Source organism: Natrix helvetica (genome assembly GCF_964273705.1).
Source record: "Natrix helvetica genome assembly, chromosome: 1".
In the NCBI taxonomy this organism is placed as follows: domain Eukaryota; kingdom Metazoa; phylum Chordata; class Lepidosauria; order Squamata; family Natricidae; genus Natrix; species Natrix helvetica.
The window spans coordinates 79,231,794-79,246,129 of record NC_138548.1 but is presented as its reverse complement, the minus strand read 5'-3'; the positions used below and the strand labels follow the sequence as shown (position 1 = coordinate 79,246,129).

Genomic DNA, 14,336 nt, shown 5'->3' with positions numbered 1-14,336 from the left:
TGATAAATAAATAAAGGGAGAGTTATCAGTACAATTACAACACAAATATAAAAAGGCAACAGTAAAAATAAAAATATGGTTTTCTGCCTGCATGGTCTTCTGTGATAAGCCGAAGGACAGAAAGAGGGAGTAGTGACCTTCCTCCCATATTTAGTCATACCAGGGGTTGTAACACAAATACATACATACATACATACATACATACATACATACATACATACATACATACATACATATGCTGTTTTTGTTCACCCGTAAAAATCTACGAAAACACACACACACACACACATATATTCTTGTACTTACCAACCTACCTACTCGCTCTCTCTCCCCCTACCTATCTCTGTATTTCTCTAGCTACTCTCCCCGACCTACCTACTGTATTTCTCTCTCTTTCTCTCCTTCCCTCTATCTATCTACCTACCTACTCTTTTTTTAATTTGCCTCTTCAAAACCTTGGTGCGTCTTATACTCCTGTATCTTATATTCTGAAAAATACGGTAGGCTACTACTATATAGATAATTTTACTTAATCTGGAGATCACAGCCTCAAGTCCCAATGTTAGAGGTTGTTTTCTAATCCCTTGTCCCATTCTAGAAGCTATTCAAAAGTTGCGTTCAGTTGTAATTTTCATCCTGGCCCATTCTTTTCTTTATTCCATTTTTTAAAAAAATGGATGCAGCATACCATTTACAATCCAAGAGTGTTCCTTGGCCTTAAAATGAGTATGCATTCTTAATAATTTATTCTAACACTAGCTACCTATTCTCATTCTTTCATGGTAATATAACTGTTTTCATCTGCTAGTTTCATTCGTATTCCAGAAAGACTCCAGAGACCCCACCCTAAGCTTGAGATTTAATCTATTTGATTTGGAAAATAATATGGCAACAGGAGATGGCATTCTTAAGTCTGATGCACGAGCAGCCTGTAGCCTCCGATACATGAGTCTGAAGTCATAAATTCCAAGTTTGGGGAAGAAGGAAGAGAGAATTGCTATTCCTTTCATTGAGCTTGCTCTAACTTCTTTCATAGGTTCTCTATAAAGACAGTCTCTTACAATTTGCTTGAACTATTTTCTGAGCATACAGGATGAAGTAATTAACACATTTCTGCTTCAGAATATAAGTGGCCAACTAATGAGTCATTTGAAATTTAGTGTTGCTTTTCATTTTGGCAGGTGAAGTAGTAAAGTATGTTGTGGGCACGAATACTTGAGCAATCTGCAGAAGAAAGCTGTAAAAATCCAAGAAATCCCTCTCTGGGTACATATCTGTAGGAAAGATTTAAGGCAGGGGTGTCCAAACTTGGGAACTTTAAGACTTGTGGACTTCAACTCCTAGAATTCCCCAGCCAGCCTTATTGAAGTCCACAAGTCTTTTTTTTTTTTCCAGAAAATTTTATTGGGTTTTTAAAACATTTATAAGGAAAAGGGTAGGTGGAATGGTATACAAATTTTGGCAGTTGCAAGTATGGCAGACGCCCCCTCCCTCCAAACTCATAAGATACATCTATGTATAAAACATTAATACAAAATCGTATAAGATCAGCATATTAATTCTATATAAAAAAATTTCAATCAGCTTATATATTATGATATATAGTCTAGATATAATTTCATTATTACTTTCGGTCTGTTTATAACAATGTGATTTTCTTATTCATTTTTGTGATCTGAGCTTTCTTAGTATTGCCCCTTCTCCCCCCGCTGGCAGAGCTCCGGCCCCTCCCGTGTCCTGTGTGACCGTTGAAGAGTCTTCTGTTTTTTCTAGGTTTGCTTTATTTTTTTCCATAAAGGCCTGGGCCTCTATGGGTGTATTGATTCTGATTCTTATCTCCTCCCAGAATATCAGCATCCCTTCAGGCATCAACCATCTAAACCACACCCCTTTCTGGTATAATTTATTCGCCACAAGTCTTAAAGTTCTCAAGTTTGAACACCCCTGATTTAAGGAAACAAACCAAAACACCAATAGTGACTTTGCAGACTTGCTATGCTCCAATTTTGCTAGCAATTTATAATGGTAGAAAAATCAATAAACTATTTTGTAGTTTTGACTTGTCATTGTCTATTGCCTTGTGAATAAATATAAAGTCTACAAGGACCAATTCAGAAGTGTATAATTGAACAAATACTCAAAATAAATATTTGAAGGAAAAATAAATGTTAGACCTCATTTTTCTGAGCTGCATAGAATGTTAAATTTAGATTATTATTTTTTTCAACTACTTTAAATAATGATGAAAAACTAGCAGCAATTTTACTTGCAACCTAAGTTGGTTTGGCTTGGTTTGAAGATGTTGATTAATTAATCTGGGTTGTTTTGTTTCATCAGTTTGAATCTCCTCTATTCCTCCTATAGATCATTCATTGTGGGTAGCCCTTGATGTATGACCACAGTTGAGCCCAAAATTTATGAGACAATTGTTAAGTGACTTTTGCCGCATTCCACAACCTTTCTTGCCACCGTTGTTAAGTGATTCACTGCAGTTGTTTAAATTAGTAATGCGGCTGTTAAGTGAATCTGGCTTCCCCATTGACTTTGCTGATCAGAAAGTTGCAAAAGGTGATCCCATGAGTTGGGGACACTGCAGTCGTCATAAATATGAGTCAGTTGCCAAGTGTCCAAATTTCGATCATGTGACTGGGCATGCTGCAACAGTCGTATGTGTGAAAAACGGTCATAAGTCACTTTTTTCACTGCTGTTGTAACTTTGAACGATCACTAAATGAATGGTTGTAAGTCGAGGAGTACCTGTACATTTCAAATGAAAACCAGCGCTATGGTAAATGCTTTAAGCAGTTTAATTTGTCTATGTCAGGGGTGTCCAAACTTGGGAACTTTAAGACTTGTGGACTTCAACTCCCAGAATTCCCCAGCCAGCATGGCTGGCTGGGGAATTCACGGAGTTGAAGTCCACAAGTCTTAAAGTTCCCAAGTTTGGACACCCCTGGTCTATGTGATGTCTTTAGAGATATACACCAGAGTTTGATTTTTACTACATGATTCTGTGAGCTATATGATAAAACTTTCCTTTTGTGTGGTTTTGGTATGAACAAATCTTGATACATTCCAACCAGTCCAGTATCAAAATAAGGTCCTTCAGATTCTGTTCAGTTGTGATTCCATCAATTATTTAAGTGCTTCTTTTTAACTTATTACTTCTTTTGTTTTCTTTGGTTGCATTTCTATTTGCTATAGAATATAAATGTTATTTCTGTTTTAGTTTCTGGTATTGCAGTGTTGATGTATCTGCACCTCGTCGGACTGTAGTAACAGGAGATAATGTAGGGAACGTGATTTTGCTCAGTACTGAAGGTGAAAAGGTTTGTATATTTTCTGTTTTCCTTAACGTAAAAAACTTCAGCATTTTTTAATTTACCTAATAATTTTCCATTGAAACTTGATTGAAAATCTTCTAAAACAGTGTTTTAAAGACTGTATGATGATATTGCACTGAGTTGCTACATGCAGTCCAATCATAATTTGACATCTCGTACACAAACTATGTTTCTCTTCTGCAGGACAATCCTTTATTGCAATAAATGACACAATTTCTTCCCATGCTTGTTTTACTCAATCTGGGTGACGGATAGAGGCCCTGCTCATGTGTGTCAGTGGATGGGAATAAAATAAATAGAGGAATGAATGAGCAGACTTAAGTTTTCAATAGGGTTGGGTGGATTCCTGCCTCTGATTGCATTATCTCTAGCCTCATCATGGAGGCATTGTAGATTGCTCATATAGTAAGACATATTGGGAGAGGCCTCATCATATCAACAGTAGAGCAACTAAAGGTGGTTTCAATTTGTCAGCACATCAGGCCAGGAATAAAATGGTAATGTCATGAAGGCCATCCCTTAAAAACATTTATTAACACACTGAGATGTGATGATGAGTTTTCTCTGCCTAATATCCATACACCAGAATCTTGTGCTCTTGTGCAACAGAAAAAACATTTGCCTTCTCTTATATCCATTGTAGATATGGAATTTGAAGCTGCACAAAAGGAAAGTGACTCATGTGGAGTTTAATTCTCACTGTGATTGGCTGCTGGCTACGGCCTCTATGGATCAGACAGTCAAAATCTGGGATCTGAGAAATATTAAAGATAAATCGAGTTGTCTTCATGTACTTCACCATGATAAAGGTGTCAATGCAGGTAAGATAGAAAATACCAATGCCCTATGACTTTTGCTCATCTTGTATCCACAGTGCCACTTATTCTCCTTTGCATTTACAGTTAACTCTATATAGATTATAAATTTCAAAGGATTGTTGGATAAAAATGAAGTAATAGTAAAATTCAGCATTTTATTTTTATCTGAATTCATCATTATATTATACTTTTTTTATTTAGAACAGATCTGCTTGTTGCATTGTTTGTTTTTATACTCTGAAAAAAATACTCATTTTTTGGAAAATGTTTTTTTAACCTGGTATAGCATTATGACTTATATTTGTGTGTGTGTGTTTTTCCGCAGCTTATTTCAGCCCAATAGATGGTGCTAAGCTACTGAGTACAGATCAGCACAATGAAATCCGGGTTTATTCGTCTTCTGATTGGTCCAAACCACAGCATTCAATTTCACATCCTCACAGACAGTTCCAGCATCTCACATCTATCAAGGTGCAGGAATATTAATTCCTTTCTGATTGAAGCATGTTTTTAAAAAGCCAACCTACAAAATTCCCCCATAGAAATTGGAAATGTGATTGTCAAACAGGGACGTTCTTCTATTAATCCAGAAATGGAATATCAAAGCTACAAAAAAGTATATGCAGCACACTGCCATTCCTTTTGTGGTTTCTATCAGAGTAGATGGGGCCCAAAATGTGATTCCTATTTTACATTAGGGAAATTATGGAGGTTTTTAAATAGAGCTTTGAAAATGCTTAAGGTAGCAATTTCATCCCTTAAAATCTCATCTCTGAATGGACTTAGGACTTACCCTTCAATATGCATGAAAAGCTGATGGAGTCCTTGGGACAAAAGAAATTGTGTCCATGATCCATGTTATAGATTTTTTTAAAATGTTATTTTACTGCAAATGTGTGCAACAGCATACTGTACAACTTTTGTGTCATAGAAAAGAGGCCAATGTAGTGCAAATCAAGTAAGTGGCAAATAATTAACAGTGAATAAAATTACTCATATATATTTTTTCTCCTGTTTGGTTCTGTCCGATTACCAGAGACTGCTTGGTCAAATTCCTGCAGTTTTCTTTGCAAGGTTTTTCAGAAGTGGTTTGCCATAGTCCCCTTCCTAGGACAGAGAGAAAGTGACTAGCCCAAGGTCTGGTTGTGTGCCTATGGTGGATCTAGAACCCACAGTCTCCTGATTCCTAGCCTGAAGCCTTGTCACTACACCAAACAGACTCTCTAATCTTAGAATAGATATAAGTATTTCCAACTAAAATACATACTAGGTTTATGTAGTGTGCTACATAAGGTAAGAATTTATACTCAAGCGCCAGGTCTAGTACTAATAAAAATCAATTGGAATTATGTTTTTATAACATGATGCCTCGTAAGATCTCATTTTGATATCATGAGAGGAGTAGAAGCTGAATCGTGAGTCCCAGCATTTGAAAAAAAAAAAACCTAACTCTTTTGTAGTTCAATTTTTGTGTGCTATATATAAAATTTATGCCAATGCTTACTTGGGTCTTATGTATTGCAGGCAACATGGCATCCTCGTTACGATCTCATTGTGGTTGGTCGTTATCCAGACCCGAAGTTCCCAGGGTACACAGCAGATGAGCTGAGAACTGTTGACATATTTGATGGCAACAGTGGAGAGATGGTGTGCCAAATACATGATCCAAATGTATCGGGCATTATCTCTGTGAGTGTTGAGACCTACTTTAAAGTTAGTTGCTACATTTGCCATAGGATCTGGGATTCAAAAAAAAAAGAAAAGAATTGGAATAAATTCCTCACTTTCCTACATGTTATCATTAATGCTTATTATGCATTAGTAGTCATTAATAGTACGTAGATCAGTGTTTCTCAAACTTGGTGACTTTAAGTCCTGTGGACTTCAACTCCCAGAATCAGCACAGCTGGCTGGGGGTTTCTGGGAGTTGAAGTCCACAGGACTTAAAGTCACCAAGTTTGAGAAACACTGACGTAGATGGAAGAATGTGTCTAACTTTGGCTTTCTGCTTGCTTCTTAGACTATTTTTTAAAATGGATAGGTGGAAATCTATAGCCTTCTAGGCATTACTGAATTACAGCTTTCAGCAATCCAAGCTAGCCTGGCCAGTGATGTGGCATATGCAATGTTTCGAGCTCCCAGCTTCTATTCTTACTTTAAAGGCCCAGGGGAAAATTATCAGAAGAGTACGGATACACAAACCGTACAATTGTGTTCTGGGAGTGATTTCTAGTTGAAAGCTTCATCTCAGTTTTTTGGGCAGAAGAAATGTTTTAACTTCTGTTCCCAGAGATTTACGCTTTCAGCTTAGATTTCAGAAATATAATGAACCAGGATTCCCAGTGAGTTTCTCGAATGAACTTTGAGGGTAAGGACTTCCTTTATCTCTGGCACCAGCTAGGGTGCTGAAACAGATAGAATAGCCGGGGAACAGGGCAGGAAGGAGGCCTTCCTATTCAGTGCTTTGCTGACTTGTTCAGAATTTTTCCACAATCATTGTTGGGCTTTTCTGTACTGTTCAGAATGTTCTGGTTTCTGTTTTGCTTGATAAGTAGACAGCTGACAAGCTTACAATGCATTATTGTGTGTACATTTGCAGCTCAATAAGTTTAACCCCATGGGCGACATCTTGGCTTCAGGAATGGGTAAGCAAGCAGTTTAATCTTTCATATTTTAGTGTAGTGTTTTTGGCATTCTTCCCAGGCCATTTCAATTCAAACATTTGCTAAGTATAGGCTTAAACCTCTGACTGTATTTGTAACTTTACCATGTGTTTCATTACTTCTAAATATTTTACCTCTTAGCAAGCGATAGCTGAAAATAATAAAGGGTTAATACTTTAATATTGTAAAAGGGTGTGCTCAAAATAGGAAATGTGTTGAACCTGCAACAAAATACTACATTGGCCTTCTTTGGGTTGACTATAGATTGACAGGAACAAAAGCTAGAATGTTTTGGATGTTCTCAGTTTCAGGTAAAACTGAAAGGATCCTGAAGGGATTTTATGAGGCAATTTATAAGGGAAGGCTTGAAGTTGCTCCTTTTTGCCTCTCTGATATCACTTATGTGCTGCCCTTCCTATCCCTGACCTTACAGATGTATTTTCTCACCTGATATTTATACTTCTTATTGGCTTTTCCTTATTCTCCTCATCCAATTCACTTTTGCCCAGAACAATTGCAATTTGGTCGATATTTTGAATAAGCCAGCTCTACTTCATTCCATATTGGAGCAAAACACCTGAAACAATACTTATTTTTGTTTAGACATTGATCATCCAAAATCTGAAATTGGGTTTTTGTAATAGTTTTTTTTTAAACCACCGATAGTTGTTTCAGCTATTTGAAAATGGTAGTAAATAATGTATAAAAGAAGAAAAGGGTTCAGTGCTTCTTTTGGCTGGAGATCCTCTTGATTTTTGTAAATCAAAATTTTAATTTGTAAGAAAATGTAATTAATAAGAAAATGTGGCATACATTTAAAGGTTCCATCAGTTGTCATGAATCAAGAGGGTTTTAATTATTTGCGGTGGTTTTTTTGATCTATTGGTTGCATCCAACCACAGCTCATCTTGTAAAACTAAGAATCCATCAGAAAATTACATAGCTGGACATATGTCCATGTTAAACCATTTTTATATTATTGCCAAGAAAACTTAGATATATCTACCTAGTTACTAAGAGTTACTTATCTAGGAAAGAGAGAACTGCTGCCACCTGTTGACCTTTCAAATGTTTAAAGAAGGAAGGAGAAAATAAAATTTGAATTGAAGCATATTTTCTTGAAACAAGAAAAAAATTCCAGTTTAACTACTTTGAGTCAAAAGATTTTTTACACAATTGGGAATATTTTCCCATAATTGATCCTAGAAAATGTAAGGCCTGTTCTCACAAGGAATCTAGCTGCATAATTATGTTTATTTTTGAAATTAAGACAATAAAAGTGAACCAAATAGAAAAAATGAGATTGAACTTTAATCTTTGTTACTTAAAATTTACTACTATTTGTTGGGTTGGGCAAGATAATGTATTCATGATCTTCAGTTATCTAATTGTCAGAATTCTATTACTCTAAAATCTCTTTGCAGACTTGGCACCAAACACCCAGTTTTAAAAACTGAACCATGTCTGAGGTCTTGGCTCAATGGTTTATGTGGTTTATAAGCTATCGAAGGCTGAATTCCTAAGAATGTGATTCTGTTTTTTGACAGGCTTTAATATTCTGATATGGGACCGAGAAGTAATGATAGGTAAGAAGCAGGAGGATGTCAGGCAAGCAATGAAAGAGCAGAAGAACGTGCCCCACCAAAGAGGACAGAGGCAAAGGCAATCAAACAAAGAAACAAACAAATCCAAAACTAAACTGCTCAGTCTTGAATTAGAGGACACCAAAACAAAGAGTAAAGAATATACAATGTACACTAAGAGAAGAAAAGACCCGGAGGACTTATGAGTCAAGCTTGTGTCACTAGTCTTTGCTTGGAGCAAAGTTGGTGCTGCTGGCATAATGTGCGGCATTGACTTCAGAAGAAGGAAGCCCTTTTTACAGTGGACCATCTTCTTGATGATGGAAATTATGTTACAGAACTGAGTCATCTACTATTATGGGCAAGGCATAAGGCATTTACATATGCATGTACTTAAATGAGCTAAAAGAAACGTTCTGTTGGGTGTACCTGAAGGCTTTTAATTGTTTAAGGCAAAGTACAGTGCGCAAAGGTATGCTATCAGCCAGATTACAGTATATTTTCAAATCTGGCTCTTTTTATAATATATTGAAAACTATATTTGTCCTACGCTCACTAAAAATAAGAGCTTTTGTTTGTTTAAGGACCAACATAATTTGTTTGTTCTCAGACACAGGTATTTGTATTGTGTGAGATTGTAAAACTGTCTAGAACTTAGACATATAGAGGTACAAAAAAGGCAACTAGCTATAGGTACTTTACTTTAAAACAGTTATTGTGATTCACTTACTGTGTTCTTTTGTTCAAAAATAATATGTTTAATAATGTTTTTGTATCATAATTGTTTTGTTATACAGAGAAGCTACATGCTTCTTGAGAAACGTAATAGCTAGGGCATAAGCCTGCTTAAAGAATATATTGGAGAAGCTTAATAAAAATTGAACGAATGATCAGAGTCTTATTTTGGGGAGTCTTGCTCCACCCATCTTAACTTGTCCCTTCAATGTCTTTTATAAACTTGATACTGATTTTTTTAACGATTTCAAGATATGAATTCTATACAATATATAAATGTACAGGAAAATAGAGCTCTTTATTCGTTTCAAAGGCTGTTAGAAATACATTAATTTTTATAGTGTATTCAGTCATTGAGTTGGAAGTGACAATAAAGGTCATCTAATCAATGCGAATCCCTGCTTATGGTAGGTTCCACTAGAGCATCTCTAACAGTTTACCATCTAGCTTCAGAGAACTCATATCATGTGGCAGTCTGTTCCACTGGCAAATGATATGCATAATCAATGTTCTTAATGGTCTAACAGGAGCCTCCGTGCTTGTAGTTTAACCTCGTGTTCTGGTCCTGCCTCTAGGGCAATAGAGAGTAAGAGCACTCCTGCTTTAATACATAAAAAATCTAGACAATGGATTATTTACTGGGAAGTTGGTCCCATGTCAAGTTTCCTAACTATAATTGACCTCAATACAAAAAGTTGCCATGGTTGTATCTTTTCTTGTGATCCAGCTGCTAGACATGTGCAAAAAGAGCAAAACAATAAAAAAGGGAGCAAAAATTTAGTCTCATCTTGGTTTTTAATGAAAACATTAAGAAAGTGATCAAGTGAATTACAGCAACATTTAGTCTCAAGAAATAAATCATAATTTTTCTTCATTATGTATCAAAGCAAATTATTTCCCATTATTTTCCCCGTTATTTCCCATTATTTACAACTTAGCCTTGGCATATACATTGACTTGATTCATTTCTGGAAGTGATTTATCTGAGTTTCTCTTGGTTCTATCTTCCATCCTGCCCTGCAGGAGACATACAGTATCATACAGTTAGTTTCAATAGAAAAATAAGAAAGACAACTTCAAATGGAATTGGGAATTGTTTTGGCAATTGTCTTGTGTACTCTTTAGTAACAGGATACTAATGTAGTGGCTTTAGAGGAAATGTAACATGTGAAATGTTTTGTAATGACCAAGTGGGACTTTTCAGTATCTCCTTGGAGTAGGATTGCAGTTTCAGCCCAGAAAAAGCAAAACACACCATTACATTTTTTACTTTATATCTCCTGGCATTTTTGTATACTTAGATGTATTCGATTACAGCAAGTAACCAGTATTGCTCTTTTTAAGAAGTCTGTTTTAAGGAAAGAGAGAATGGATTTTTTTTAAGTGTGGGGTGGGAGGTGTTCTTAGCATTTAGTCCTGCTATTGCAAACAAATTGATGGGCTGTGCTCCAGTTGAAGATAAAAAAAGACTATCTATATGGTAGAAAATTGTCCTGTAGAGAAATATAAAAAAGGATTTTTATGGAACTTGTTAGAAAACTTGGAGCAATAAATTGGTGGTTTGGGTTTTTTTCCAGAGACGGTAATTTAAAAAGTGCTGGTTTTATGGACTATGTGGCAATTATACTATGGATTCTTATCTTCAGATTCCACTGTTCAGGGGTGAAGGAAATACATTGCACATCTTCAGGAGCACTTTGTATCCTATAGAATTCAGATCTAAGGAAAGTATTATTTTCTCTGAAATGTGAACCAATATTTTGATTAAAGTTAAGAAATTGGCTATGTCTTGTGAATATTTGAAATTATAGCCTTGTGATTTTTATATGCCATATAAAATATTTCTGATGAGGTAGTACGTGTAGTAATTTTCTCTTCATGGAGAGGAATAAGAAGGACATCTATGTTGCATTGCATTATGTAAAGAAGGAATATACAATCTGAGGTGAAGCGCAATCCGTGAATGTCAAAGAGTTTAAAAAAAGCGGGCCAAAAGTTAAAGGGTTTAGGCAAGAGAAAATGTGTGGCACCAGCAGCAGTGGAATGGAATGGGCACTAGGGAAGATTTGAGAGCTGCTGATCTCCCAAATATATAGGACCCTGTCTATTACATAACAATAGAACCTGCTAAGTTAAAAGTTATCTGGTCTTTAACTTCAGCAGCATGTTTCAAAATGAAGTTTAGGAATGTAAAACCAGAGAGATAAATATTTCTACCACAGATATTTGAATAAGACCTTTGAATGTTTAAGCATGTGTCCTAAAGCACGTTCTTTTAATGTCCCTACATAGGTATGTAAATAATAGCTTGAATGCATACATTTGATTAACCCCTTTTCTGTTACAGAGTGCAGGGAGGAATCTAATATCACTTGTCCTATCTCTTGAGTATCTAAAGACTGAGTAAAGTACTTATTGCACAATTCTGTGTGTGTTGGCTTGGAAGTGAATCCCATTATGTGGAGTGAATTTAAGATTTCTTCCTATGGCTGTTTTCTACGATAGAAACCATTATTTGTTCTGAATTACTGACTCAGTGGAAGCAATTGGTTATTGCTGGTTTAGCATCATGCCGTTGTCACAGTGTAGAAGACAGATACAAGTGGCAGCTACTAGACTGAAGGCTTTTTAAGGAGCAGTGGGCCACTTTTCTGTACCATTTTTAAACCATTAAGACAGGATATTGAGTTCAGAGAAAGAAAAGCCTAACCTTCTTGTTGAACTACTCACGCACTGAGAAATAGCAATCTAAGACCATGTTGGCACTTTACTCCTAGAAGCTAACTGCATTATGCTGTGCTAGATAGAATGCATCTGCTAGTTGCAACAGCTCCACTGTCAACTCTTGTGCTTCAAAAATCAAAACCAGTAAGGTGTTTAGTCATTGAATGTGGCCCCATTTGTCCCTGAGATCAGCTCTGTTTCCTCTTGCTGTCTCAGGAGGGGCTGAAGCAATTGTCAAGGCTGTTCCTCTCCTTCATTGGAAATATGGCTATAGCCAAGAGGCTGGGACTTCACACGGAAGAGTACTGTCATGAGCAGAACAGTAAGTAAGAAGAGGAGAGATCCACAGACAGCCAAAGTCACAATTAGTTCTGCAAAAGAGTGAAACAAAAACCATCCTGATTATAATGGTTTAATCTTACACGAATCTTCCTTCAGATTCATCCGACCTCACTCACCTGTGTCATTCCATGTGCTTATTATCTGACATTCCTGTTTCCAGTCCTGTGAAATAACCAGCTCTGTAAGCTGCAGGAATTGTTGCAGGGGACAGCGCTGTTTACAGTCGGGAAGCAGCAATGCATAAGGCTCCTTGTGACTCTCATTCCGAAAGAACATCTCCACTGTAAAATTACTGGAAGCATGACATATGAGAGAAACAGGTATTAATGGTCTGTCAGCTGTTTTATATCACATTTTCTATGGGAACCAATCACTGAAGCATGCAATTTCTATCCAATCTAATCTCCTTTGTTTAATACTGGAAATCTAAAAACGTTAGAACACCCCCCCCCCCCCCCCCCGGTTTGGAGCACTGTCCTTATGCAATATAGCTATTTCTCTGGTATATTTTTTGTATCAGATCACAACAGGTGGAAAGGATTGGTTCTTAAATATTGTGTCCACAACTGTATCAAAGTACTTGCATAATGCATAGGTTAATGGCTATTTTCTCATATTCACATCAAAGTTAATTGGCATTGGTGGAAAATAATAATTATTTTAAACAGATTGGAAAAGGTAACTACGAATTGCTCTGAAGATTGTAATTCTCTTTTAAAGTCATTTGTCTTTTCTGAGTGTATTCTGAACGTTACAAGTTCAGCATGCAGTTGCCTTTGAGTCCTTATATCCATTTGATACCCTGAGCAAAGCCCTCACCCATCATCTTCTTGGTACAGTTCAAATATATGACATGAAGCATAGGGCGGTTGCTTCCCATTGTAAACATTCAGAGCTGTCTGCAGTGCCGCAAGAGTGGTGTCATGCTGAGGAAAGAAGAAATATATGAATCTTCCCCTTGACGTGCACAGAAGACAATCTAAAATGCATTTTGTAAGTGAAGAATTTCCTGAACTACAGTGGGATAAAAACTAATGTGATTGTAGAACATAGATTAGTAGTTAGCATTTATGCTTACAATGAAGAGTATTTCAGAGTGCAGGGTTCTCCAAACCTCGGTCCATGGACTGGGACCAGGCTATGGCATGCCAGAAACTGGACCATGCAAACATGGGAAGCCCCATGAGGGTAGGGTTTCCTGCCTAAGCAGGGGGTTGGACTAGAAGACCTCCAAGGTCCATTCCAACTCAGCCCCTCTCCATGGAACTGGTCCCTGGTACCCAAAAGTTTGGGGACCGCTGTTGTAGGGTATTACAGAAGGGGAGACACTGAAAGTATCTGGATCTGTCCTTTGCAATGACAAGGGAGGATATGATCAGGAAACTGGGTAACTGATTCAACACGCCAAACTTACCGCTGAGTACATAAGCATTTTGAAATGGTGAGGTGCTGAGTCTTTTGTAGCTAAGGTAAGATTCTTCCTTATTTGAGACAAAAGAACTCCTATAGTAAGAAAAAAAAGTCTAGATCATAATCTCTTACAGACACTCCCCGGTTATTACTTGAATAAACATTTCTTCTTTACTTACCGCCCTGCAGGCGAGCTTTTTCCACTCGTCTATAGATGCCAAAAAGGACATTAAAACTAAAATCTTTTAACTCCTTCAGTTTGGCCATCACCACAGGAGTTACCCATGCTGGAAGATGCATTTTGTGCATTGACTAGAAAGACACAAGAAAAAGGTTATTTGCCCTTTGGAAAATGAATGTAATATTCCTAAAATCTCAGAATTATGTCATACAGAGCCTGTTTGCAGCTTAATACAATTTTGGAATGATGAGTAAGAATAATGTACAAAACGAACATCATTTAGTAATTAGTAAATAGTAACATATTTTTCATCAAAATATTAATAATAGCCCCAATATTCAAATGATTTAATATTGAGGTATTTTTACACAGGGTTACAGACTCCCAAGTCTGAAAAGCTGCTTCCATGTTGACTGAAAATGTTAAATTTGACAACATACCTACCGTACTATTTTTGGAGCAGGACAACTACGGTATTTTAAGTATTTAATAGGGCTTAGCATTGTTTGAAATAATATGTCAGCTTATATATTTTC

At 36.6% G+C, this 14,336-nt stretch overlaps 2 protein-coding genes across 4 annotated transcripts in view; one reads left to right on the top strand and one right to left on the bottom strand.

Annotated features, from left to right (window-relative positions):
• Nucleotides 1-9,296, top strand: part of DDB2 (damage specific DNA binding protein 2) — a 36,359-nt gene extending 27,063 nt beyond the window's left edge. For 2 of the 3 annotated variants that reach the window (XM_081953444.1, XM_081953445.1), the window contains exons 6-11: nt 3,230-3,329; nt 3,988-4,165; nt 4,488-4,633; nt 5,687-5,851; nt 6,762-6,807; nt 8,373-9,296. In XM_081953444.1, coding sequence (XP_081809570.1) covers nt 3,230-3,329; nt 3,988-4,165; nt 4,488-4,633; nt 5,687-5,851; nt 6,762-6,807; nt 8,373-8,614 — 877 coding nt within the window. In that variant the 3' untranslated portion in view covers nt 8,615-9,296. The remainder of the gene's footprint in view (nt 1-3,229; nt 3,330-3,987; nt 4,166-4,487; nt 4,634-5,686; nt 5,852-6,761; nt 6,808-8,372) is intronic. The other variant, XM_081953446.1, reaches the window with a different exon arrangement.
• A 623-nt stretch (nt 9,297-9,919) lies between these two features.
• The window catches only part of ACP2 (acid phosphatase 2, lysosomal), a 49,837-nt gene continuing 45,420 nt past the window's right edge, over nt 9,920-14,336 (bottom strand). The window contains exons 8-12 of the mRNA XM_081953553.1: nt 13,799-13,931; nt 13,624-13,712; nt 13,029-13,135; nt 12,326-12,501; nt 9,920-12,238 (exon numbers count right to left, since the gene is read on the bottom strand). Of these exons, the coding sequence (XP_081809679.1) occupies nt 12,102-12,238; nt 12,326-12,501; nt 13,029-13,135; nt 13,624-13,712; nt 13,799-13,931 (642 nt within the window). The 3' untranslated portion in view covers nt 9,920-12,101. The remainder of the gene's footprint in view (nt 12,239-12,325; nt 12,502-13,028; nt 13,136-13,623; nt 13,713-13,798; nt 13,932-14,336) is intronic.